This window comes from Phyllostomus hastatus, unplaced genomic scaffold, assembly GCF_019186645.2.
Source record: "Phyllostomus hastatus isolate PE091 unplaced genomic scaffold, TTU_PhHast_1.1 phas_contig_150, whole genome shotgun sequence".
Classification (NCBI taxonomy): Eukaryota; Metazoa; Chordata; class Mammalia; order Chiroptera; family Phyllostomidae; genus Phyllostomus; species Phyllostomus hastatus.
This window is the reverse complement of record NW_025333611.1, coordinates 2,896,038-2,923,532: the sequence shown is the minus strand read 5'-3', so window position 1 is coordinate 2,923,532 and position 27,495 is coordinate 2,896,038. Positions and strand designations below refer to the sequence as shown.

Sequence of the window (27,495 nt, the reverse complement as noted above, 5' to 3'; positions counted from 1 at the left end):
TAATTATTTTAAAATTCATGTAATCATCTTAACAAAAGAGTAAGTTATCCTATGACAAACAGATAACGCACTTTACTAGACAGAGAGAATGAGGTACCTCTCACTGTATCTCAAGTGCTTTACATCATCTTTAAAATGTAATCTCCACAGGTCTGTACTCACCATGCCGTGCTTTTTATTGAAAACCCATTCTCCCTCGTATGTGGCTCCACTGGCGTAGTAAAACGTCCCATAGCCATGACGATACCCGTTCACGAAGTTCCCTCTGTATTCATTTCTCAAAGGATACTGGGAGTTGGGGACTCTCTTTAGAAACCAGGTGTGTGTTCCTAAACCATTCTGAAAAGAAAGGACGTTTCCGTGAGAAATGTTCAAAATACTTCCTCTTTTCCCTTGAGTCTATTGACCCATATGGAGGAACCACGTGACGCATGTGAAGGGGCCGGGAACAGGGAGTTCAGGGTCACGCAGCCCTGGGTGCGGCCCCAGCCCCGCTCCGTGCCAGCCAGCCCTGACCCGAGGCAAGTCGTCGGAGCCCCCGTCTCTCCTCTGCAGAATGGGAACGACGCCCGCCCCCGTGCGGGCTGGCTGCACGGGTCGAGGGCCGTGCACGTCAGGGGCCTGGCCTGAGCGTCCAGACTTGGCAGCACTGGAAAGTCGGACACCCAGACGCGGCCACGCCGAGTCCCATGTGCACTGCGGGGCCGCAGGGCGTCCGCCTCTGCAGGTGCTCTGCGGGTACCTGGGCGCCCCTGTCCCATTGACCGCTGTACTCCTCGTTAGTCGTCAGCCACCGCATCCTGCCTTCCCCGTGCCGCACGTTGTCATCCCACTGACCTTCGTACACATTTCCAGATTTGTAACTAGGACCAAAAAAGATTTTTTTCTCGAAACAATCCGTTATCTCAAACACACCTATGTACCGCTAAGACTCTCTCTGAAATGTTCTCCCTGAACTCTCATGAAGAGATCCAGCCCTCTTGCCCATATACTCTTCCCTGTAGTTAAAGGCAATGGGTGGGCATGTGGTCAGTAAAAACAATCACCTTAGGAGGTGTAATAAATCATTTTATTAAACTCTCTCAGTGGACAAGAGCAAGGACTTCAAGTCTTTACAAATAATTCCCTGTAGTACTATTAGTTAATAGTTTGCCCCCCAAGTATTTTGAGTCTACCAGCTCAATCTGAAAATCAAGCAAATGTGTCAGCATCCTTCAGAAAATGTAAAGCTTATCATGGCGATCAATGATGAATACGGAGAATGAGGAAAGGCAGTTTCTACGTAGAGTAGAACAGTGTGACTAGACTTCATTTAATCTGGTGCTTGTCTAAACTCGCTGTCTAGTATTTGCATTACCATGAGGGAGATATTGGGTGAATGTAAACATTCCACCTGTTTCCACAGGAAACATGTTCTCTGTGCCTTCCCCACCTATGGTTCAACAGCCTGACCCCACACCACCGCTCACCTCCCACTCTGGGCCCCTCCCACTCTGGGCCCCTCCCACTCTGGGCCCCTCCCACTCCGGGCCCCTCCCACTCCGGGCCCCTCCCACTCCGGCCGCCCCAGTCCTGGAGCAGCGGCACCTACCGTCTTACTCCCCAGCCCTTTCTGACGTTGTGGTCCCAGCTCCCCTCGTAGGAAGAGGCACCCTCTCGGTCGTAATAAATGCAGCCCTAAAATAACAATAGCATGTAAACAAAAATCAAGCCTCAGATAACAAATCCTGTTTTACAGGTAAAGATAAGAAATAAACTATATGAATTTAAGGGCCTAAATTATGCAGAAGTCAAACATCACACTCAGGCAAGACGTGTAATCTGTGTTACGTTTCTGTTTTGCAATCAAGAACAGGGTAGAGTATCCACCGAGGGAGAATGAGCTAATGTCACAAATTAACGATTCCTTAGCAACACAGTGCCACGTGAGGGCGTGGGGCTGCCGACGACATTCCCTGCCTTCAGTGTGTCCACTGCATCTGTGACTAGCAGTCAAGCAAGTACCTAAAGCAATCCTGGTTCACTGCCACCTGAAGTGAAGAGTAGCACCTTCCATAGAACGGATCACTCTCGTAGGTACCAAAACCATTTTTCTTTTATCCATTTGGACGTCCTACTTACTTTACTGCCTCCAAACGCAAGTGACCACAACGTCACCATGCTGTGGTGACTCCTCTAAGGGGATGGCCACTGTACAAGGGATTCGGGTCTATGCTGAATGGACTCAAGTTGCTGGTTTATTCACTGGTGTGTATGTGTGTATGTGTGTGTGTGTGTGTGAGAGAGAGAGAGACAGAGTTTTCTTATTAAGCTAACGTGCTCCTGCTTATGACCATCTGGGTGCCTATGTGGGGCGCTCACCACCCCAAGCCTGAACTGGTCTGCAATGAGCTAAAACTAAACAAAACAGAAGACGTCAACGGAACAGTCTAAATCCCTCCGAGGAAAGTGATGATTATAATGGTAGGCTTTTTCTTTTCTAAAAACATTGCCACGGCATTCTACCATCCCACAGCAAAACAAACAACAGCTCCAGAAACCACCACCTTGCTCATGAGGGACCGGAACCAATGCTGCTGGTGACAATGTCAGTGGTGTGGCCACCGTGGGAAAACAGGCTGGCGTTTCTCCAAAATGTAAACATCGCGTTACCATGTGACCTAATGATTCCGCTCCTGGATGTACTCAGGTCAGCAAACAGGTGCTCGACGGAATGCTTGCCCACATGCACAGCGACACTGTTCACAGTGGCCACAAGATGGGAACAGCCCAAACGGCCAGTGATGGGGTGAATGGATAAACAAAATGTGGTCTATCCACACAGCGAAATACTACTCGGCCATAAAAAGGGAGGAAGCACCTAGGACACAGATGAACCTCGAAAACACGGTGCTCAGTGCAGGCAGCCGACACAGCACAGGTCACGTGCCGTGTGGTCCCACTGCACAGGAAACGTCCGGAGCACATAAACCCAGGACACAGACCGCGGACTGCTGGCATTGCGGGCTGAGGGGGCTGAGGAGTAGCTACCGAACAGGTATGGGGTTTATTTTGGACTGATGACACCTTTGGGGACGAGACAGGTTGTGTCTGCACAACACGGAGAATGTACTGACACCACAGGCCACCACTGAATTGCTTACTCCGCGATGGTTAACTCCACGTGCCACGAAGTCCCCCTCAGTGAACAGAAGCGGATGTACCTCCACAGCCCCCGCCCCCCCCGCCCCCCGAGTCTGGACGTCCCATGTGCAGAGGGCCGTCCCGTGGCGGCCTCACTCACCATCCCGTGTCTCTTGCCCTGGCACCACTGGCCGATGTAGGACATGGGCTGCGTGACGCACTTGAACACACCAAACCCGTTCCTCTTGCCGTTGACCACTTCTCCTTTGTAGGTGCTGCCGTCCGGCCACGTGTGCACGCTGAGGTTCACGGAGATGCTCTTCACAAAGCGCCCCTGGGGAAAGTGGCCGAAAGAGTGACAGAAAGAAGGCATGGAGACATCGCCCAGCCCGTGAGACGTTTTGAGATGCGTCCTTGACTACCGATACCACACCTGCCTCTCCTGCTGGGGAGACACTGGACTATCCCCCCAGCTTCCACCGTCCCTCCCCGTCTCTGCGCATCCCGTCCTCCCTCGCCTGGCCCCCCAACGAGGGAGAAGTCCCGGCACGAAAGTGCATCTGGAAGTCTGTGTGCAGACGGAGCGCCCCGCGGCAAGCAGCTGACACCCTGGCCTTGGGACCTTGGATTTCTGGAACCCGCCCTGAAGGAGGCTGAGAGTGGGGGGTTGAAATCTGTACCCTCTCTTGGAGGGCAGTTCGGTTCTAGCAGTTGACTTAGAAGTACCTACTGCAAGATGGGTTAGTGAGCCCCCCAGAGTGGGACGGGGGCTGCGGTGTGATCTCTGCGAAAGGAAGGTAGGAGAAAGTGTGTAATGGACTGTGACAAGGAGAGACCCAGTACATGCACAGGACACACAGAACCCTCTAGAATGTGCAAATGGCACTGCCAACACCACCAGAGCGTCCTGGGCCGTAACGACTTACTTTTCGCCCGTATTCTTTGGTTCTGTGGATTTCTTTGACCCATGTGCTGAAGTACTTTCATGAAAGCAGTATGTTTAATTGTGGGAACCTGACCGTTAAATCTCACAACTACGGTTTAGAACTATAACGTGTTATGTGCTTCATTTCACATCCAGTTCACCGGCCCAAACGTAAGTCCCTGGTCCATGCAGGGGTCCTTCTGCAAACACACCCTTCCAAACAGAACAATGGCAAACCCTTGGGACCGATCACAGACTTCATACGACCGCTGCCACTGACGGCATCAGGCCTTCACGGACCGTCACCCACAGCGACATGCTGTGTCCACGGGCAGAGCTTGCCTTTGAGCTGGGACCACGCTGGCGCCCACCCTGTTCCAAAACGAATCCGTGGGGGAGTCCGAAAAAATCTGGCTGCCTGCACCTTACACCAGGCAGTCCTGTGCCACTGTTAGACAGGAGCCTGAATTCAACCTGGGTCTGCATTTCTGAGTTTTTATGAAAAACTTAACATGTATGTTAAGGGGGAAAAATTGGCATGCTAACACTCGTGCCTAGGGCCTCAACCACAAAAACGTGTGCTCCTATAATAATCATGTATTTTTCTGACAGTCTGAATGAAGACCCTCATTGTGGTGTTATTAATAAATGCAAAAAATGAAAACACCCCAGAAGCATCCAACAACTATGGCATGGTTGTGAATAGTAAATTAGAACACTATGCAGTGTTAAGAATAATTACTATGGAGGAGGGAAAGGGGATCTGATGTTTAATAGGTACAAAGTTTTTCTGATATGATGACAAAGTTCTGGAGTAGGTTAGAAGTGAAGGTACAAGTCATGATACAACCTGGTTTAAGTGTACTTAATGACACTGAACTTGGACACTTACAAATGTTTGAAATAATGAATTTTATGTTATATATACTTACCACAGTAAAAACAAGTTACAAAGCCATGTAACAATACCAAGGATTCACAAGTCAAAAAAGATCCCAGATGGCCCTGGCTGGTGTGGCTCAGTGGACCGAGTGCAAACCAAAGGGTCGCCGGTTTGATGCCCAGTCACGGCACAGGCCTGGGTTGCAGGCCAGGTCCCCACAAGGGGCCATGTGAGAGGCAACCACGCAACTGACCTTTCTCTCCCTCTCTCCCTTCTGCTTTCTCTACATATAAATAAATAAAATCTTTAAAAAAAATCCAAGGTGTTATCTACAAAATGAATATGCCCAGGTGAAAACACTGATACAGCCATTCAAGAAACGCAAGGAACACAGCAAATTAATAACATGTACGGCGAATGGATGTCCATACCGGGGTTTCGCTCTCCGTTATTTACTGTAGTGACCTGAAGGCTGTTTGTACTACAAACAAAAATCAGGAAAAACAAAAAAAATCTAAACTGACTACTTCAGTTGCACTAAGCCCTGGGTTTACCTTAAAACGTGTAGTCAGGGTTCGCAACAAAGCCAGCACTAAGTGCTCCCGAGTTCTTCCGAAGCAGTCGATGCACGCGCCCGAAGACGCGGATCCCCGTCGCCCCGCACCTTCCCGCCCGCCCACCGCCCGCCTGTGTGACTCACGCGGTAGGCGCCGCCTCCTTGGAAGACTGCGAAGTCTTCTCTGTCGTGCAGGCCTTGCGCTCTTCCCCCTTCATAGCTACAGGGAAATGAAACTCAAGGTCACGGCTGGTGTAAACCTACGTGACAGCGGGTGAAGACGCACAATTTAACACGAGTGAAGGAGCACGTCTCACATGCATTCACTCAACAAACACTCCCCGAGAGCCACCGGACACCTGCCCCCTTCTCCGCGCTGGGGCAGAAGCTGTGAACTGTGCCCACGACTGGAGAGTTCCTGCCTCGGCAGCTTTTGGTTCAGCGAGGAGAGCCAGGCGATAAAGGTGAAACAAACAAACAAGCTTAACTCCAGACCGCGTTCAATTTTTTGTGAAACAAGTGCCCAGGGCAGGAGGCTGTACTTGACGGGCAGGCAGGGCGGAAGGACACGAGAGCTGCACTGAGAGCTCGGGAACCCGGAACACACACCTGTGAGAAGGCTCCTGGGCAGAGGGACCCGGGAAGCGGGGACAGCAAGTGCAGAGGGCCTGAGGCAGGGAAGAGCCTGAGATCTCAAGTTCAGAAAAAACAGTGAGGAGAGCAGCACAGCTGGGGCGAGGGAGAGAGGTCAGGAGGAGGTGAGAGGGGGCAAAGGCTGGGTGGGGGTGGTAGGGCATGGTGTACCAGGGTTGTCCCAAGCTTTGGCGTCTCTGGGCCCCACTGGAAGAAGAGGAGTTGTCTTGGGCCACACAGTAAATACATACACACTAATGAAAACTGAGGAGCACAAAAAAAAGCTTTCAAGTATATTCACGATTTTGTGTTGGGCTGCAACCACAGCCATCCTGGGCCACAGGCTGGACACCCCTGGCACTGCAGACTCTGCTTCATACTTTTTAATATCCTTCTATAGTGTTGAACTCAAGAGCTGGCACACAGTAAGTAGCTCATTAATAAATGGCTGCTATTACCATTCAAACAATGTATCTTTTAAAATCTTTTTTAAAAAGATTCTATTTATTTTATTGTTAGAGGTGAAGGGAAGGAGAAAGAGAGGGAGAGAAACATCAATGTGTGGTTGCCTCTGGCGTGGCCCCTACTGGAGGCCTGGCTTGCAACCCAGGCAAGTGCCCTAGACTGGGAATTGAACCAGTAACCCTTGATGGAACCTTGTGAAACCCGAACCCAACCCCATACAGCTAAGCTGCTCCCAGACTCCTGATCCCCATAAACTGTGTCAAACGACAGTTTCTGACTGCCCCGTGTTAGGGTGACTTGTTCTAAAGACAGACAACTAACACAAGGAGTGATGTCGGCAGGAAGGCACCTCTGTTCAGGAGGGAGGCCTGAGCAGACAGACCAGACACAGGGGAGTCTGCAGGGAGCGCGTCCAGCAGCCCAGTCAAGAGGTGATGAGTCTACGCACAGAGAGAGGGACTAACGAGAGCCGATGAGAGGAAAAGGAAACGAAAGGCATGGGAAGGAGGAGGCCAGTCCTGACCTCGAGGCTGGATCTGCAAGAAAGCAGTGGTGCCCTGGCAGACACAGGGGCCCCCGGAGAAGCCGGCGTCTGGGAGAGAAACAGCCACGTGCAGAGGAACCTTAGGGTGTGTATTCTCTCTCCTTTTCCCCAGTGAAGGAAGACCCTGAGGCTCAGAGAGGTTCGGTGACGGGGGCGATGCCTGCGTGGAGCTGACTCAGGTCCGGCTCCTCTCATTTCAAGTCCTGTGGCCTTTGCTTTCGGACACAGGCAGTGGGACGCCCAGTGGAGGACGCACAGTGGAGAGTTAAACATGTGCACCTAAAAGTCTAGGAGAAAGGCCAGTGCTAGCAGATTTTCACGGGCACCTGGAGGGGTGGTGGGTGAAACTGCAGAGGCTCCCGTGATGGAGAAGAGAGGGCATGAGAGTGGCAGAAAAGGAAGCACCCAGTAGGATCACCTTTCAACGAGGTCGCTGAGCACGGGCTCCTCGTACAGACCGGTATCGTCATCCTGCTGCGGGTTCCTGGATTCCCTTTTGGATCCTGGTTCGTGGAACTGCACTTCTGACTGTGGGCCGGGACTTGGGGACCTTTCTTGTCTAGCAGAATTGTCATCTAGTTTAGAAATCTCTGGGTTATCAGAGAGAGATGAGGAAGAGCGGGCAGACTTTTCCACTCTTCTGTCTGCTTTTTTCTTGTCTTTCACCATCCCCTCTAGAAGACCCAAAGTTCACTTTCTGTAAGTATCAAATGATTCCTTCGGCTGAGAGCTGTTTGTTTCAAAGCATTGATGAGTTTTACCTGAAAAATAAAAATTACGTCTCTAAACACCTCAGGGTTCCCCTAGAAATTAAAATTTTAGCCTTACAACCCAATGTCATTATCGTTCTTCTAAACCCTGGAAAATTACAAATGACAGGTATCACCAGTTTATAAAAATAATAGTTTCAATAGTACATCGATTGTTCCTATAATCTTAAAATTTGGAAACACTGCCTACCATGTTTCAGACAGAGTCCCAGCAAGAAGGGTACCCGGTCTATGGGAAGTGGCCACCTGACCCTTCAGGTCTTGCATGCAGTCCGTCCAGGCTCTAAAAGCCTGTCTCCTCGTACATCCATGGGGGCAAGTACGCAAGCCGGCCAGTCCACTGACCGACTGTGTGTTCTCCGGCAAGTTCTACCTCGTGTCCTTCTGCTTCATATACCAAGTAGGGATAACAGCACCTTGTTTCCTTATAAGGATTAAATAAGTTGATGCAAAAAAACGTGTCTAAAGTATGGGAAAGGGCACGCAAAGGAGTGATTATTTTATGTCACTTTCCTGTTTTGGAACTTGAAATCATCAGCTACCGGCCGCCTAAGCCAGCACTACCACGGACTGCATGGCCCCGATGCCAGCCATGAAGGAGGGTGTCCAGGTCCGAACCCAAGGGTCCATGACCCTCTAAAACTGGCCCCTCTGGAAGCCTCCAGGCCACAGAGCAGGCAAATAGGCTAGTTTTGGAGGGCCAGCCCCACCCCCTCCTTCGCCCCCAGCCAGCTCCACCCCACCCCCCCACCCCGCCCCCAGCCAGCTCCACCCCCCACACCCCCAGCCAGTCCCACACACCCCCTGCCCCCAGCCAGCTCCACCCCACTTCTAGGCTTTGCTCTTACACTGTCCTGCTTCCTATTAGTTTCTGTTTTACCTGGCCTCCCTGGCTGGACACCGGCTCTCCTATTTCTTCTTTCCTGAGTTCTGAGCAGGGCTTGGGGGCGCTGTTCCCTCACTTGCTGCCCCTCCGGAGGCCTGTGTGTTTGGTGGTGCGGTGCACGCAGAACCACAGGGCCTGGGGGCTGGGATCCAGCGCTAAATGCTTAACTGACTTCTGCTGCCAGGCCCGACCAAAGTGTTTCGCAGCCTGCGCGTCCAACCCAACTGGTCTCCAGGCAACCGTAGCCCCGCCCCGCCCCTCCCCACCCTTAAAGGGGCCACGCAGCCTCAGAAGCCTCTGAGTATTAGTGTTTTCTGCCCTACAGCCCTAGGCCGCCAGGTGGAAATCTGGAGCTGGATGCACTTGACCCGGGTTTTCCCAGCGGTGCTACCTGCCACATGTGACCTCTCGCCCTTCATCTTCACCATAACACAGGAATAATTAACTCACGTGTTACTTTTCCTTTGCACTGTAAACAAATTACCCAAACTTGTTTCGTGGCTTAAAGCAACACAAATCTATCCCCTTACAGTTAAGTTAGGAATCCAGCAGGGCCGGTCCCTTCTGAAGGCTCCAGGCTCTGGAAGGCTGCCTTCCGCCTCTTCCAAATCAGCGCGTGGCCTCTCCCCGGGCCCCACCAGAAGAGGGTCCCCAGTCTGGGTCATGGGACAGACGGGGCCCACCCAGCAAGGCCAGGGTGTCTCCCGTTTCTCAGCCCATTCCTTAACCACACCTGGAGAGCCTCCCAGTCAAGGGTTGTGGGTTTACCACAGAGCCATCTTTGGGGCCAGAAACCCCAATTTGCAGAGTTCTGGAAAAAATTACACGAGACCCCGCAGCCAGCCAGGCACACCAGCACAGTACCCGACACAACAGGTGTGAGTAATTACCACGTGACCGTCTTGTCCCAGAAGAGAAATTCTCAGTGTGCAGCGGAAGGCGGCCCGCGGTCGGGTCGGGGAGGGGGAGAGCAGGAGGGCGCCCACACTCGCCACTGCACACCAAGCGCGGCTTGGATGCCACAGACGGCATCTTTGCCAGAGTTGCCACGGAACAAGATTCCTTGAGAAACTACTTGATGAACCACAGGGATTCTTCTACCTCCAGTACCACTGACAGACAGAAGCTAGAGTATCTTGCAATTCACACCCCAAGGAAACCACATCACAGTGTTAAATTACAGAAATCCAGACCTTTTATTCCCCCGTGCCTACAACAGTGCCTTAACTGCCCTGGGAGCACCAGGGAACTTTTAAAAATCATGACCCCAGCCCCACCTGGGTCGCTTCTCTTCCAGCCAGGCAGGGAATCCCTGCTGGGTTTTCCAGATTATTCTTTTTTTTAAAAAAGTTCATGCGCATCAGGGTTGAGAATCACTAACCCAAGAGAACCATAATTTTAAATTTATGAAATTAAACCATTACAGATTTAATCATCACAAAGGGCTCAAATTTGCAGCCTAAAATACGTCGGGGCAGTGCAGAGGCCTGGGTGACTTTGAAAGTGCTCTTCCTGACTTAAAAAAAACACGCGCTTGCCTATATACACACATCCGCAGACAGACAGACAGACAGACAGACGTACAAATGCAGAACACGACACACTGCAGCGATGCTCCCCGTGGTTCAAAAGGTTCTCAACATCATTTCTAAATGGCTGCGGTGCTTAACGGTTAAAACTCTGCCTTTCAACACACACAGAGACTCCTGCAAGGCACGGTCTAGGCCCACACAGCGAGAAGCGTCAGTTTTGAGAGATGACATCCAGATTAGCGATGTGTCTCATGGTCGGCCTGCCGTGGGGGCAGTTCCAGGGGTGGTCCATCTCACCCATGTGGGTGATGAGTTTCTTCATCTCACTTGTGTTAAGAGCAGTTCCGATCATCACCTGAGTATGAGACACAACGGTGTACAGTTGTACTGGGATTTGGTTAAAACAGCTGTTCAGCCACATTTTTCTCTAAAACAAGGCTAGGCAAGATTACAACTCAGAAATGACATTCCCTGAAAAATCTTCCCTCAAGGAACCCCACCTTCTAACACCTCAGCCTCCACTTTTCCATGAAACCCAGCCCCTCCTGGGCCCCTTCGCCTTCACTCGAGATGCCGACCACACCTGGATCTCGACAGCAGCAGCAGCAGCAGCAGCACGACCTGTGTGGGTGCTCTCACCTTGGCAATTGCAGGGGCCTCCTAACTGCCTCCCCGCTTCCCCTCTTCCCCTCGACCATCAGTTCTACCTAACAGCCAGTGATTCCTTTTAAAGGTATGTCAGATCTCACAGCTGCTCTGCACAAGCCTCACCCGAATGAAAGCCAAGTGCATCACCTGGTTTGGCCCTCACTGGCCTCCATGCCTGCACCTGCAAGCACGCAACCCTCCCTGCCCCCTCTCCAGCCACACTGGCACCCCTCTCCTCTGGCACAAAAACGTAAAGCAAGCACCTGCCTCAGGACCTTGGTACTGGCGGTGCCCTCCACCGCAGCCTCTCCTCCAACGTCTGCGTGCCTCACTGCTCCTCTCCCTTCGAGCTTTTGCTCTCATGCTCCTGCCTCTTCCAATGACACAGCTCCCCTGCTGAACCCTCTGCAGTCCTCGCCCTGCTTCCTCTCCACAGCACGTATCCCTGTCTGACACATACAGGGAGATGGGCAGACACCAGAGCAAGCGCAGAAAAGCTGAGGCCCTGAGACACTAGGAGAGGTGACAAGAGGTGACACACCTGAACCTGGCAGTGCTAGAGGCAATGGGGCGGGGCTCTGGCCTGCTGGAGGAAGACAGACAACAGACAAGTTAACAAAAGCAAGACAAGCATCACCCGGGGTGCTGTGCCCAAGTGCCCGGAAGAGGCTACTTCAGCCGGGTGCTCAGGGCCCAGGACAGACAAGAGCCAGGGATGTGATGAAAGGACATGCGCAGGGAACCCAGGCAGAGGGACGGCCAAGCGTAACAGGCATGAGGCGGGAAGACTAGTGTGATTGGTTTGCAGACAAGCACAGCAGACGGAGCTGGAAGGGCGGGACAGCTGGAGCTGGAGCGCTCGGGGTGGCAGCGGAAAGCCCCCGACAGGCAGTGGGCAGGCTCGGGTGTGCTGCCCGGAGGACAGGAGCTGCAGCGGGGTGGCCCTGCCAGGGCGCGGCGCAAAGGAGCAGCCTGTGGCTCTGAAGTCGTCCAAGTCGTGGGAAGACACAACTTAAAATGTCTGGCTGTCAACACAGGCCAGTCCCAGCTCTACTCACAAACTCCACGATTAGGTCAATGTTAGTCTGCGCCAACAAAGTCTCTGTGGCTCACAGACCCTGGGCCCTACTCTCTGCTATAATTAAACTCTTCCCTTGGGCTTAATTAGAGCAGAGATCTAGTCCCCAGGGCTGTAAAGCACACCTAAAATTTTATCTCCAACACTGACATTTCCCTTGAGCTTGATATTCATTAATACAACTGTTTTAGACACCTCCGCATACCAGCTAATGGAATCCCAAAAAAGCATGTCTAAAACTGAACTCTTAACCCCACCCGCCCCTGAAATGTGGAAAAGCTGCTGCTCTCCCCACCCCCCTTATTTCCGCCAGGCACCTCCTACAGTCTGTTCTCAGCCACGAGAATCCTCCAGGGCCGCCCCGACCCCAACACAGCAGCACCGACTCCCAGGTTTCTGCCCAGGTTCTGCAAGGCCCCATGTGGAGCCCTGGACACTGTACCGCTCTCACCCTGGTCCCCTCCCCAGTCGGATCAGCCTCTGGCTTTGCTCAAACCCCTGAGCCGTTACGCTGGCCATTTCTTCTATCCGGAAGGCTCTGACCCGAGGGGCTGCATCTCCCCTTTCAAGCATCGGCTCAGATGCCACCTCCTCAGACGGCCTCCCCCTGCTCAGCCATCTCAGCTGTTCACCTCGGCGTTTTGAGCGCGCTCCCTATGCCAGTGCTGTTTTCGTCTCTTTACTGAACTTACTGGTGTCTGAAACTGTCATTTTGTTTTGTGTTTCTCCCCACTAAACTACAGGCTCCACAAGGGCAGGGACCTCATCTCCCTTGTCCCCCAGTGTCCCCATCGCCTGGCACAGGGAGGGCCACCCAGCAGGGGCTGGAGGAGTAACTGTTGAATAAATGAAGGAATGGGGCCCCCTGGCCTTTCCTAGGGGCCAGGAGAGGGAGATTCACTTCCTTTACCTGGGCATCCGGCCGTCAGCCACTGCTCCCACTTTCCAGGGCCACCCTGAGCGGTGCACGACCCATATTTTGCCGTGTATAATGCGCACTTTACTTTTTGCCCAAATTTTTGAGGGAAAAATAATAATGCGTATTATACATGGGTCGCACTAATTCCATATTTATGTTTTCAATTCTTTTATGTATGCTTATGCATTAGAAGTATAACTGTAGAAAGCAGTAATGATACCCATATCCAAAATAATACTCTTGAATATGATAATCGATTTTGTTTCTAAATACAAATAAATAACTGAATTAAAAAATTAAAACGTAAGATATTTTTCCCCTCAAAGTCCGAGCCTAAAACTTAGGTGCGCATTATAGGTGGCCAAACACGGTAATGCTCCACGCTCCACGGGGCACCTCTGAAATGCCTGCTGACCGGAGGGGCTGGTGTGACCTGCGCGGTCCCCTGGCCAGGGCAGCCGCAGGCTCCACCCCGCAGTGATGCTGATAGCCGGGAGGTGTTACAGTGCGCACGAACAGGTAACTGCACTGGGACCGGCGCACCGAGAGAGAGCACGCTCATCGGAGGCAGAGAAGAGCAGTGACTGTGGGCCGGAGGTCAAAGGCAATGCAGACGTGTGGAACTGGTGTGTCACGCTGACAGAGCGCCATGAGCCTTCATCCATACGATGGAGCATGGCAGTCACTCCTGCCTGGGGACCTCAGGGGACCACAAGTGTGAGCCTCTGGGTCCCGCAGGACGAGCCCCCGTTACTTACGGACTTCCGGCAGGCTCTGGAGGCGAACATCTGCCGCACGCGGGACGGCCGGCACATGACCCCCGGGCTGTCGCTCAGCATGAAGATCAGCTCATCGATGTCCTGGGGCCCAAAGGTCCAGTTTTTACTTGTTGGCAAGGAGATCAATTTAGCCCTTTCAGTGACGGGTGCTGAAAGAATAAAATGTGGAGAGAGAGTCATTATTTGGAAAATGGGTTTTGTCTGAGTGCTCCTAGTAACAAACGTTTGGAAGAGGGGACAAACACTGTCACCTCCCATAAAATGCTCGATCCACATGACCTCGGAGACTGTCCCCAGCTCTAAGAGGACACAATTCTATCATTCTTAGTAATGCCTCACCACTTTCATCAATGACAAAATCGAAGCCATTCTTTCTGAATATTTCCAGATTTTCCAATAGGACGGCTTCATTGACAGCAGTCAGGTTGAGACTCTGGGGTCTGAAAGACAAAGGAGAGATTCGAACCATGTCTTAAAGTCAAACATTCAGCTATGAAGCAGAAACGAAAATGAAACAATGCTACAAGTCCCTGGACTCAGTTCAAGAAGCAACGCTGATAACACCACTTTACTGAGCTACATGCCTTTCCCACCACGAAACTTCCTGAGGAATTTCCTTGTAATTTTCCTTCTTCAAAAGGTCATTTCCGAAGTTCAAGTATAAATACTTTGCTTTTCCTCAATCTGCCACCTCATCCCAGTGACCCCGTCTATTTCTGAATCTTCTCCTTAAAAATAGCAATATAAAGTTCAGAATGTGTTTTTTTCCTGCCTGCCTCAGCGTAAAGACAGCTCGAAGGGCTGAGTCAGGTCATTACGGGCACTCGAAAGCAGAGTGAGTAGCATTTGTTTTGTCCCTGCCTCTTCCCCTGCCTGCGTTGTTTCTTTCTCCACCTGCACCCAGGAGTGCAGCTCAAACTGTGGGGATAAATACATACATGTGCACCGCTTCAACAGTGCCTGGCACATGATAAGCACTCAGTAAACGGCAAGGATGACTATTAATATGTAAAAAGTGTTATCAAAATCTGCTGCAGGGGTGCTTATGGCAAACACACATATACACACATCAGTATGCAGACACACACACAAGCCGTCAGGCCTTAACCCCGGAGGAGGGGCGACCCCGAGAGCCGGCCCCGAGGGCCACGGGGCACCTACGCGAGGAGCCTCTGGCCCTGCAGGACGGTGTGCTGCTGCAGCATCTCGAAGTTGTACTTCTCGTCCGTGGCGTGCTGGTCCACGATGAAGATGTCCGCGCCCAGCTTGGTGATGATAAAGCCCAAGTTGAACTGCCCAATGACTTCCATCTCTGCAAACATCGTTTTACTGCAAGCAGAAAATGTGAATTTTAAGACATTTTAAAAGACTATTTTTTGACCACTGTACTTGAACAACAATTTAAAAAAGTAAAAAAAAGACTATTTTCCAGATGAAAAAATTCAAGACCCACAGTAACAGGGGATCAATAAATGTTTGTTGAATGAATTCGACTCTCTGGTTTTGAAGTCACAGTTAGATTCACTCTGAGGGCTAGAAGTATCCAATGGTGAGGGCCAGGCAGACTACACCTGGGGCACCCGACGTGTCTCTCGCTGTCAAGCACACTCGGGCTGTGAACACCCATGGGTGTGAGTGTGTGTGCGTGCATCTGAAGGAACCTGGCTCTCTTGGTGCATCCGAGTTCACGGTCCCCCCAGACCACGTTCAAGTAAGTTCCCCTCCACTAATTACCCTTTTTAAAGGAACTATTTCCTCAAGACCTCTCTCAATGCAAGCTAGGCACTATGAATATCAAAGGAATTTACATAACAGAAAACTCATAGTTGAAGAATTTATCATCTAAATTAGGCAAAACCTGTGTGGTTCAGACTAAAAGTGCCGTCAGCTTCTATGATTACCGAGCGACGCTGTGTACGAGACAGCATGTTTCAGTAAACAGCAAGAAAAACAAAAGAGACAAAAGTTAAGAATTTCAGAATTCAACATTTTAACAAGTGAAGATGCTATACATGGTTACTGACAAAAAGGGGTGTTTTCTGTATCTGTATTATTAATATTTTTAAACCGACTCCTTTTACTAAGCCTTATCCTATGTAATCTTCTTGAAATCATAGGTTTGACATGTGTTCTACTTTTTTGTGATGTACATTAAAATGGCAAATAACAGTGTCCACCATGAAATCCTTGCAGGGAAGTCACTGTGGGCTGAAAACCTTGAGGAAGAATGAAATCGGGGTCAAGAAGGCACCGACTGACCTGGGCTGAGGGAAAAAATAAAGGACGTGCAAAGGGTCTCTGAGGAACAGATCCTTGCACACTTGCACAGTTTCAGGCAGCAGGAAGAGTTCTCTACAGCAAATTAGCCTGGTGGGTGTGTGAGGCGACAAAGGGCGAAGGGCGGCTGGTGAGCGGAGAAAACCCTGCCAGGGATGCACGGGGACAGGTGCTGACCAGTCTGTGGAATCACGCTGACTCTGAATTCAGAGTCTTCAAGAGGGAGGGGCAAAGTGGGAGCGGGGACACAGCCTGGCGCGAGCAGACCCCGGGAGGCCACCCGGACAAGGCAGCAGCCGCCAGAGGACCAGACACTGGTGCGAGGCAGGGCCACGCCCACCCTGACCCACAGGAGATGCCACCGTCACAAAGCAAAGGACACCCAAAGGAGCAAAAGCACTCTGGAAGGGCTGGTCAGCCTCTGGCTCACTCCCAACAGCTCAGCAAAATAAGCAAAACTGCTCTCAAGAAAAACCTTTACCTTATCTCTTTCCTTAGTTCCTCTTCTGCTGCTTGATTTTCTCCAGGGCAAATCTTCGCCCTAAACTTCCTGTAATTCTGCTCACCTCCTCTCTGCTGCTCTTGGTGATGCAGCTGCTTTATGCGTTTAGCCAAAGAATTCACGGAAAAGGCAAGGGGCACTATTTTCTTGTTAATTTTAACAGCTACGTCAGCCTGAGACACTGACATGTTCTGTGTGTTAACCGACTCTTGACGGGTGTCAGAGTTTAAAGGAATTCCTTCTTTTTTAAAACGCTTGGTGCTTGCCAGAGCAGTTGGCTGAGGCGACACTCTCAATGTGTATACACCATCCTCTTGGTCTCGACGGCCTTCCGTGTCTGAAACGTGCCGCTCGGTTTTGGGGAACTTCTCGCACGACTCCGTGTTTTCCTGTGAAAGCCTGTCTTCAGGGGAGCTGGCTGCGCGGTCACTGCCAGAGAGGCTGCCCACGTCCGGGGTGCTGAGCCCCTCCTCCGAGCCCGCCGAGGCGCTGCCGTGGCCGGAGTCCCTCTCCGCCTCCGCTCTGTCCCTGTCTGAACGCACGCCCCCTCCTGGAGGGCCGGGCCAGCCTGCGCCCGAGCTGGGCAGCGGGGAGCAGAGGGCGTCCGAAGGCCCCAAAGAGGACCCGCTCCTCTTCTGTCTCGGGGAAACCCGCCTGGGCTCCGCACACGGCCGGCCCTGGGGCCGGCTCCCTGCTGGGTGCCGGAGAGAAAAGGCCTCCCTCAGTCTGGAAATGGTCACTGCCCTTTTCTCCTCTCCTGGCGTCCTCACTGAAGCGGGGTCCTCCTGCTCTTCCGGCAGGGGCGCTTCCTGTTCTGCCGGCTGCGTGTTTACGAGGCGACCTGAGCACGGAGAACAGAGGGCGGGTCAGGGTGCACGGCACGGAAGGAGAGGATGCTCGTACGTGAACATACGTGAACAGCACGCCGCCACAGGGGACACCCACTCTGATAAAACCCACGGGACCTGCTGTTCGTTAGTCACAGATACAAACTAAAACCTCAAAAGACGCTGCTCAAGGCTCACCAGAATGGATAGGATTTCAAAGACAACAGGTGTTCACAAGGATGAGGATCGAGTGAATGCTTCAGGACGCCCAGTGATAGACTGTTTGTTCACTGCTCGGGGAGTAACCCCCAAATCTGAGCACACGCACGCCGTGAGCCAGCATCACCTCTCCCGTCCGAAATGCCTGCCCACGCTCGCCGCAGCCACGGACAGGGACGTCCTCAACAGCTTCGTCCATTGCAGCCCCAACCGGAAACAACCCCACCGTCCACAAATAAATCGAGGTATTTAATTGCAATGGAATATGATACAGCAACGAGAATGAACGAATGATCTGCCGCACGTGACTTGGAGGACTCTCACCAACAAAATATTGAAAGAAATGAAACGCCCAAAAACATACATAATGATGGTTTCAAATTATAAACAGATTAAACAAACCCATGGTGTTAGAAGCCACGGAAATGGTGACCACTGGGGTTACTGTGTTAAAAGGGGTACAGGGGCGGTTCTGTGGGTGCTGTCTCTTGACCTCAGGGCTGATACACTTGTAAGCCATGACCTTCTGATGTCTGTTTCTGTGAAAATGTGGTTCCTCGGTGACACAGCTAATCCACGGGGCAGGGGCTCAGCGGTGCTCCAAGGTCACAGAGAGGCTGAGCGGCTTCTCTGTGCTGGGCGGCCTCCCTGGCAGTGCGCGTGAGTGGGCTCAGAGAGGCCGCTGCCAGCCCACTGCACACAGATGTGCGTGCTACCTCCCACCGCACACATCCGCCGACCACGTGCGGACAAGGGCTGGGCAACAGTGGGGCCACCCCGTGCAGACCAACAGGTCTGCCGCACCGGCGCCAGTGTTTCCGGGCCCTCTCTACTACATCATCCCTCGGGAGCTTCGCGCCTCCAGCGTGCCCTCTGATCATCAAACTGCCCATGGAGTCAGCCTGGGAGAGCTGGCCCCAATGTACTCCAGACCGGCCCGTCCTCACCACTGGGGTATTAGGGAGTGTTGGGACAGAGCGGCTCTGTACCTGCCCTCCCCTCACCCCATCTCCGACTCCGGCACCCTCAGCGTGCAAAGCCCCACCCCACAGCAACTGCCTCTCGCTGGGGGCAATGCACATCTGTCACCTTAGCTCTCCACCAAACCCGGTTTCCGCTTCTTTAGCAGCCCCGCTGGCGTCTGGTTCTCTGGTCTCGCCCTGCTCCAAGGACACAGTGATGGGCACCCGCTGCCCCTATTCCCCCACACACAGACTTGGAGACTGCGGGTGGGTTGGCTTAAAAACAGCATCCACGCCCAGGAGTAGAGCTGCTGGGCAGGGCGGATAATGGCCAACCCTCCCCTCTGCCAAGGGAGGCAGCAGGGGCTCCACTCCGGCCCCTGTCCCAGAGGAACTAGGTTTGCATGAGGAAGAACGAAATGGACTACTTCAAGGAACAGCTGATAAGTTCCGGCCAGGCAGTAAAATAGTGGCGTGCCCACTGTTACAGGTGTCAGATCCGCTCTGTGATGTGAGGGAACACGACAGTGCAAGGGCCTCCACCAACTCCCCCCTCCCGAGAGGCGCGAGAAAACAGGCAACAAGGTCAGCACCGGCTTCCTTGGAGCTCTGGGGCCGAACGGGCTTGCAGCCACAGGCCACGTCCCGGCCAGAGCACGTCCCCGTGCAGCAGACACAGTCGCTCATGCTCTTTCTAGTGCTCACGCACTTCCCAGTGCGACCCGTCCTTTCTTTCTAGAAGAGGAGATTTCACTTCGGGCCCAAGCACTGAGGGAAGTGTCACGACGGCCACGTCACAGAAGCCGTTTCGGCACCCGCAGCTCTTTACCTTCCATGTCCACCAGCGGCTGCTGACCGACGCTGAACCTGCTGGCGTCGCTGTCAAACATCCCCAGCAGGGACGTCTTCAGCACCGCCAGCAGGAGCTTCTCCTCCTGCAGCAAAATCTGCCTTTTATCCGGGGTAACGTTGATGTCAACACATTCTGAGGCAAAAAAGGAACGACGGTCACCGTGTTTGAAGTAACCTTTAACAAGTGAAATGTCCCCACCACTATTTCATTCACTTGTACTGACCGAAAGTCCTAGTAAAAACATATGGTGCCCGGATCACTAGTCATAAACTACAAAATTCATTCTTTCCGGTGAACAAGGACAAGGTGAACAATTTTCTAAATAGATAAAATCAGCCCTGGCTGGCGTAGCTCAGTGGATGGAGCTCGGGCTGCAAACCAAAGTGTTGCATGTTTGATTCCCAATCAGGGTACATGCCTGGGTTGCAGACCATGACCCCCAGCAACCGCACACTGATGTTTCTCTGTCTTTCTCTCTTTCTCCCTCCCTTCCCTCTCTAAAAAATAAATAAATAAAATCTTAAAAAAAAAAAAAGATAAAAACATGCAAGGATTTGAATAGGTAACTTGCAAAAGAAAGAGAGTAAATAAACACATGAAAATGTATAACAGAATTACAAACTACAGTGAGATGTTACTTTATCACCTACTGAATTTGGTTAAAAAATCACAGTACCCAGTACATTGTTGGTAGATGTATAAACTGACACACCACAATCATATCCACTAATGCTGTGATTCTGATTCTAGAAATTTACCTTAAAGAAATAATTAAATATATAAATAGTGATTTAATTATAAGGACAATATTTAAATTGTCAAAAACTGAAATAAAAGTTTAAAATTAGGATCGATCCAGACACTGAAATATAATGAATGCAGTTACTAAAATCAGGATTCTGAATGACTTTTAATGACATGGAAAAGACAATGTTCAATTTTAAGGATAAGAAGTACAACACAAAATTACCCAAAATTATTTCCTGACCCCAAAGGATATGGGTAGATATATAGACCACTATATATATTTTTAACGTGTGTATATATGTATTTCTCAGTACCTAGAAAAACTATTGGATGACAATAAACCAGAATTTTAACAATCAGAAAAAAAAATGAAATAAATCATTTTCAAAATCAGGGAGAACACAGTCCCCATTCTCTTTTGGTCGACATGAAAAAGTCAGATTCTTTTAATAATACAATTAACATAGTGTCAAGTAGAAAGCAGGAAAATCTGTATACAAAAGAAAATAAAAGTCTATGAAATAAAACTGAAAGTCTTATATAAATAAATACGTGGCCATTCACGGTCACTACAAGAGTCTGTTTCCAGTCATACCAGAGCTTTATAATTCCATTGTATTCTTTCAGGAGTAAGTGCCCGATTTCACTGAAGTGTCAGTGGAACCTACCCGAATCGACAGAAATGTTAAGAACCACGAATGGGTACTGATGCCGATTATACATGTGATAGACCTCGTTCACGAGTCTGGAAACCTACAGGGGAAAGAAAAGGTCAGAAGAGAGTAAGTGTTCCCTTCCTCCCGGACTCTATCAACACACTGCCCTAACCAGCCGCTGAAGGCACACATGTTCAACAGCTTCCATGAGGTGTGAGTGGCCTGCAATCAATTACACATATTTAAAGTGTACAGTTTCAGCCCAGGATGGTATGGCTCAATGGACTGAGCACCAAGCTGTGGACTGAAAGGTCGCCGGTTCAGTTCCTGGTCAGGGCACATGCCTAGGTTGTGGGCCAGGTCCCCAGTTGGGGGCATGCAAGAGGCAACCAATTGATGCTTCTCTCCCTCTCTTTCAAAAGTAAATACATAAAATATTTAAATGTATAATTTGATATGTTTACAATCAAGATAATAAAATACATCCATCACCCAAAAAAGCTTCCTTGTGTCCCTTCACCATGGATTCCTAAGAGTGAATCTTTTTCCAACCCAAAGATGCTCTTGAAGAAATGCCAAACAATGCAGGTGCAGTTTAGCACTCATAAAACACATTTAAATGCACATAGAAATATATGCATACAACTTTAAAAACACACAAAAATTTTTTTAAATACCTTTGTTGGGTCACAAGGCCGCCAATTGATGAAAAAAAATTGTCTGTCCGTTGAGCTCCGTCCGACACCATGAGTGCAGTGGGAAATGAAACCCGAGACACTGTCCAGTGGTACCAAGGGCAGGAGTCCAGAGCGAAAGGATTAGAAACACGTATGATATGGCACATTCTTAAAGTAAGAAAGAAATAAAAACAGAACACCCGGTGGCCTGCTGCTAAGTACTAACATTTCAGTTCATGTGCATTTCTGTTCCATTCTGGTGAATCATAAAAAGAACACAGACCTTCTGGAAGGTTCTAAAGCTCCCATACAGCACATCCACCACAGGCAATGCCATGGGTTCGAAACTATTTGCTTTAGCTCTCTTGTCACCTTCCCTATCAAATCCTTGACCTCCGTGCAAGGAGGCAAACTCATACTCTAGAAACTTCATGCCGGCCCCCCAGCTGTCCAGGCAACCCCCAACCATGCGTCACCAGGATCTCTGTCCACATTCCCCGCCCTTTTAAAATCTGCTCCGCCAGTAAACCGGTATCTACCAAAGTGCTGGTAAGGTGCCTATTCCACCTGGGATCGACCTCAGGGACACTGGCATTTCTGTGAGCACGATGCCTTAACATGAAGAAATGGATCCCGCCTTCAATTCCAGGCACAAGCCAAAGGCATGCGGAGGGAGGGTGAGCAATTTGGACCTCCCAGGCCCAGTCCTGCTTACGGAGAGGGTCTACCTTTCCTGCACTAACAGTAACGATGCTGGGATGGACTTTGGGTACGACAGGAATTGAAGCAAGCACAGCCTCCACTGCTCTCTGCCAAATCCCAATAAAGCGGAACATTACACATAAAATAATTCTTAAAGTTATTCTAATTGTTCACTAAACACAACCGTTGCTGCAAACACTAATTCAACAGGAAAAAAAAAACCCTGAAACATACCCGTGACCCAGAATAGTGTTTGAATCAAGTAAACCTTCTTTCTCAGCAATAATACCGCTTACAGATTTATAGTGGACAAAAGAAACTAAAAGCCTTGACATCACTACCATTTAAGTCAAAAAACTCAAGAAAACTGTCACTTTCCCAGCAGCCGTCTACTCACTGAAAGAGACCACGCAGAGCGTCGGAGCCGCTCAGCCCGAACTCCTCGCAGACGGCGTCACTAGGGGGCAGCTGAACGAAAGGAATGAGGCTCTGCAGCTGGAAGAAACGAGATTCCCCGTTACTTCCCACAGACGGAAAGGACCGAACTTCCGAAAGGAGCACACCAGGGTTTCCGTGTTCTCTTTCCTGGCACACTAACCACAGCACGAGCACCAAGAACCTCGACAGCTGCTTTGGAGCACTAAAATAACTTTGATTTTCCTCTAGAGAGATGAAACACGTGGCTCCTCCTTATCCATGTAGGCAATACATTGCCTACAGTATTTCATATTTTTTCAGAGAGTGGAAGTATTATTTTATTCTCTACAAGAGTAAAATAAAAACTCTCAGAACTTGGTATTAATTTCTGCGAGAGGTACCAAATAAAAACATTAACTCTTGGACTTCTGTCCCCGCTCCGTAGGAAAGGACAGCAGAAACCTGCCCAGTCACCAGGACGGTAAGATGTCCTTAGACACCTGGCTGCCATTACCTGCTTCTGCCCAAACACACATCCAATATTGTCCCTTATGCTGGAGCTCCCGCTGGTGCCCGCCACAGGCTGTCGTCTTCCTGGTCCCACCTGATTGGTGCAGCTTACACGGATGCCCGTGGAAATGATGCAGTAGGCGTGCAGGACGTGGACCATTTTGGCAAACTCCTGCGTAGAAAGCACAGGCGTAAGACCCGGCCAGCGAGCGAGTGGAGAGGAAAGCGCTCCAGCAGCCCCGCCGCCGTGTGTGCACCACGGTGTCGGTGCTTCGGGGTGCTGGGACCCCGAACCGAACGCACCTTTTTAATATTCCTCTGAAACTCCTTGTGGCGCACGGGCAGCGTGTAGAACAGCTGCTGGACACTGACCGTCGTCCCTCGGGGCCGTGGGTAGGGGGTTTTCTGGACAATTTTCCCGTTGTGGTCAAACACCAGCCGAGTCCCCACCTTCGCAGACGAGTGGCAGGTAGAAATGGTGACATCACTGGAAGACAGCACCGGGCGCGGCGCGGCCAGTCAGAGACTCCCGGGTGCGGGGGTCACACACTCCCTTTCTCACCCCGTCGTCCTCTGCGGACGCTCGGAGGAGATGAGGGTCCGCTGAGATAATCAGAAGTTTGAATGGCTAGGGAGTCACCATAAAAGCTAAGGTCTGGCACCTAATGGGCAGTGAGACGGGGGGTTCTGTAAATGCTTTGTTTCGGTAAAAACTTTGATACGATTTTTTTTGTTGAACTGTAAACAACAAAAGATATCAAAACTTATATATTCATGAATGAAAATCTCTGTTTTGTTACTAGTGTTCTGACAAAAATTTTTAAAGGGATCCAAGATATAATTCAAATGTACAAGTACTTATAAAAATTTAGAATGTTGTATAATTATATAAATGCTTGTTACATTTTTTTCCTAAATGAAATTCAAACAGCACCTATAATTTACTATCTATGTTGCTTTAAAACTGAGAAGCCATTGCTTTAAAATTGTTACAGGGTAATGATTTTTTTACAGTACTATTTGCCCCATTTCATTCATCTATTGCTTACGTTTCAGAGGTATTTCCACTTAGACTGGTCGTAAGATAACAGAGAATGCAGGGGTGAGGAGCTGAACCATTGAGATGGAAGGGTGTAAACAGTAATGATTCAAAACATACTTTTTAGTTTTCAGAGCGATTTTTTTTACAAGGAGTCAAGTTAGTGAATAAAAATATTGCATCACCTCAGTGCACAAAGTGAGCTCAGAGCTTCCCCCCGAAAGCCAAAAGTCTCAACCTGAGTGAGGTCAGCAAACTCTCGAATCTTAGAAGTGTGGTGTTTCAGGGCTGAAAGAGAGGTGTGAAGACAGGCCTAGGGTATCTCCAGTGGCACAGCAATCAGCACGCACAACACCTTCCACAATGAGTGGCTTTTAAAAGCCGTTTTTGTATTTACTCAACATTTTAAAATACTCTGCCCAAATATTTAACAGTAGGGTTAGAGAAATTCAACTTACTTAAGCCTTCGAAGTTTTCTTCTTCTACCCCGCATCCATTGTCTGAAACTTCAATAAGGTCCACCCCATAGTCCTTAAGCCTTAGATCTAAAAAGGTTAAAATACGTATTTCTCAAAGAAGTGATCCAAGTAAAAGCCTTTATATTGACCGTATTTATAACTTACATAAGGCAAATTTGAGTCATAACTGTACTTATTTAAATGTACAGTTATGACTCAATGTATTGCCATTTTCCGTATTTTATTTTTTAAAGTCTTTCTTGACTACTTACTAGCCCCAATAGAAGTTATTTTTATTCCTTTTCCTTTCTTTAAAAAGGATAATTTTAACATAAAATGTTATTAAAATATTGAAGAGAACAGGCTCTGGAATCAGACTTCTTGGGATCATATTTTACTAGTTTTATAACCTCAAAAAAGTAAATTCCCTGTGCCTTAACTTCCTCATTTGTAAAATAAAGATAATAATAATAGTAATAACTCCTATCTCATAAAGTTTTTCTGCAGATTAAATAAGGTATCCCATCCACAGTTTTTGGCACAATGTCTGCCTAGCACATAGTAAGAACACAATAAAAGTCAACTGCTATTATAACCACCTAGCTAAGTACTAGACACCTAGTAATTTATTTTATTAACTAAATATGCTAATTTTATTTTCTATTGAATTTATTGGGTATTAACTAAGTTTAATAACTAATTTTAATAACTATATTTAAGTTAAAAGTAATTTCTCACCATACCAAACTTGAATGTCTTATGACAGTAACAAATTTGAATAAAATAGCATAAACTATTTCTTGTGCTTAAGTCCCCCAAACTCACCAATATTAGTGGCACCAGCATCCACGCTATTTTCTACCAACTCCTTCACAGCAGAGCTCAGACTTAGTACCACTTGCCCAGAACAAATCTGATGGACCGACCTCCGATCAATAGGTTTGATGGCCTTAGCAAGTCCTGTGCTAAAAAAAAAACAGTAACAAGAAGCAAAGCAAGTATGCATTTATATATTTTTCATCCTGATTTTAACTGCAGGAAGTGATTAATTTTTGTTAATAGTTAATGGGTCTAACTTGTTCTTTGGTTATATAAATATATGCATTTATTATAGTCACAAATACTAAATGTGGTTCTACAATCCTTAAACATTTGTCCAAAAAAACCCCTTCTGTGTAGATACTTTGATTGCAATAGATATTTAACAATCTAATTATACTGGGGTCTACATAGAAGAGACACACGTATGCCTCATGCTACGGGTCAGTCATCTTTGGCAACAATGGGATCTTCTTTTTTGAAAAGTGAAAACAACATTTCTCACACAATTGGAAGAACCAAGAGTCTAGCGGGAAATACCTGGTGCTCATGTCAAAACCAAAACCGCCCTGGAAGCCCCGGCTGGTGTGGCTCAGTGGACTGAGCACCTGTCTGGAAACCAAAGGGTCATGGGTTCGATTCCCAGTCCCCGTCACGGCACATGCCTGGGTTGTGGGCCAGGTCCCAGTAGGAGGTTCAGGAGAGGCAACCACACACTGATGTTTCGCTCCCTTCTTTCACTCTCCCTCCCCTTCTCTCTAAAAATATAAATAAAATCTTTTTTTAATCTTAGAAACTGGACACCAATCGTAAAACTAGTCCCACAGGTGCCTTTGATTTCCCCACTCCAAAGCCAGGCTGCCAGAGGCTGCCTTGGCAAAGGCCCCCAAAGCTCCCGCTGTACCCCACTATCAGAGCTTTCCAACCCATTCGTCCCCACTTCCTCCTCACTTCAATGCATCCTCCTGCCAACACCACGGCTACTCTAGAAAGCACCCATCTGGCCAACTACGGTTTTCTGCTGAGAAACTTAGCCGCGTCCCACCGCCTGCTTCATGAAGTTTGCAATCTAATCATAATGGGGCCCGGTCTGCATAAAGTAAAAAAGAAATGTCTCATTCCCTCCAATCCTCCCTTCGACGAGTCCCCCGCATCGCAGTCCCCGCAACCTATTAGGTCTCTCTGTCTGGACCGCGGCCTCCTCCCGCGGCTGTGTGTGTGGCCAAGACTGCGCTCATCCTGAGAATGCGTTCCATACGGCCAGTAACTTAGAAAGGTCTAGTGAACGGCCTGGTAACTTCGGTGTAACAGGACACAGGAGCCATAGGCTGTACCGGCCCGTTTCTGATGATGGACGTTGAGGGGTGCGGACAGAGCACTGAAACACAGCGAAGCGGGGGGGCTCAGAATCCGGACCCTGGACGCACAGAGCCCGCCGAGATTCGCCGCCCCGACCTCGCTGTGGCTCACCCGCCCGTCCTCGCCTTCTCAAGGAGGTGGAGAAGTTCTGCATTTTTTAAACCGCGCCAATGCAAATTAGCATATGCCTTCTTGAAGCCTCCCCGAAATAACCACTTGTTTTGTTCCGACAAGAGGAAAAGCAGGTAAAAAGGAAAGGAATTCAAGTCTACTGGGATTTCGTGCCCGGCTTCAGGTCCCGGGACGTGTGGGCCCGTGTAGAGCCCGCGTGGGAGCCCGCCGAGCCCCCGCCGACGCGACCTCGAAGGGTTCCCGAAGCGGCGGCGGAGCGCCGAGGCGCCCTCTCCGTGGCCTGCGTGCCGCGGGCTCGCCAAACGCCACAGTCATTTTCGCCTCCTCTGCAGGGGCCTGGAACGCTGTGCGCCTTCGAGAGGGCGTCCGGGAGGGGGGTCTGCAAACACCGCTCACCTCGGCCCTTCGCCTTGCTCCATGGATGCACTGCTGGTTCCACCGCAGAACGCGCTACTGTTCGTCCCGGCGCTCCCACGGGTGCCCCACCCCCTAGCCGCTCATTGGCTGCTTCTGAAACATGCCCCACCCCTTCCGCGTAGGGGCGGAAACTGATGCTCCCAACTCCTTCTCGCTGATTGGTGGTATTAAAGGTCGTGAC

The 27,495-nt window shown here is 49.9% G+C and overlaps 2 protein-coding genes across 9 annotated transcripts in view; both read right to left on the bottom strand.

Annotated features, from left to right (window-relative positions):
- The window catches only part of LOC123806777 (radial spoke head 10 homolog B-like), a 32,105-nt gene extending 23,123 nt beyond the window's left edge, over window positions 1-8,982 (bottom strand). For all 7 annotated transcript variants that reach the window (XM_045820105.1, XM_045820125.1, XM_045820079.1 and 4 more), the window contains exons 1-7: window positions 8,780-8,982; window positions 7,548-7,890; window positions 5,632-5,707; window positions 3,284-3,457; window positions 1,592-1,677; window positions 743-863; window positions 163-339 (exon numbers count right to left, since the gene is read on the bottom strand). In XM_045820105.1, the coding sequence (XP_045676061.1) occupies window positions 163-339; window positions 743-863; window positions 1,592-1,677; window positions 3,284-3,457; window positions 5,632-5,707; window positions 7,548-7,798 (885 nt within the window). In that variant the 5' untranslated portion in view covers window positions 7,799-7,890; window positions 8,780-8,982. The remainder of the gene's footprint in view (window positions 1-162; window positions 340-742; window positions 864-1,591; window positions 1,678-3,283; window positions 3,458-5,631; window positions 5,708-7,547; window positions 7,891-8,779) is intronic.
- Window positions 8,983-9,976: 994 nt separating this feature from the next.
- On the bottom strand, window positions 9,977-27,375 carry PMS2 (PMS1 homolog 2, mismatch repair system component). Of its 2 annotated transcripts, XM_045828456.1 has the most exons (15): window positions 27,294-27,375; window positions 25,413-25,552; window positions 24,588-24,674; window positions 24,315-24,417; window positions 23,394-23,577; window positions 23,095-23,262; window positions 22,561-22,658; window positions 21,462-21,561; window positions 20,797-20,881; window positions 19,358-19,513; window positions 16,500-17,361; window positions 14,903-15,070; window positions 14,081-14,181; window positions 13,721-13,890; window positions 9,977-10,672 (listed from the first exon to the last, which is right to left on the bottom strand). In XM_045828456.1, exons 1-15 carry the CDS (start codon window positions 27,314-27,316, stop codon window positions 10,529-10,531), a joined length of 2,589 nt encoding a protein of 862 aa, XP_045684412.1. In that variant the 5' UTR covers window positions 27,317-27,375; the 3' UTR covers window positions 9,977-10,528. The 2 variants fall into 2 exon arrangements, with proteins under 2 accessions (XP_045684412.1, XP_045684419.1); XM_045828463.1 differs by lacking the exons at window positions 24,315-24,417; window positions 27,294-27,375 and having other exon boundaries at window positions 25,413-25,545.
- Window positions 27,376-27,495: the final 120 nt, after the last annotated feature.

Coding starts and splice junctions, on each gene's coding strand:
- PMS2 (XM_045828456.1), bottom strand. CDS start 27,316: ATGGAGCAAGGCGAAGGGCCGAG. Junction 21,562..22,560: donor GCTCTGCGTGGTCTCTTTCA/GTGAGTAGACGG, acceptor ACCACTGGACAG/TGTCTCGGGTTTCATTTCCC. Junction 13,891..14,080: donor TTTTGTCATTGATGAAAGTG/GTGAGGCATTAC, acceptor TTATTCTTTCAG/CACCCGTCACTGAAAGGGCT.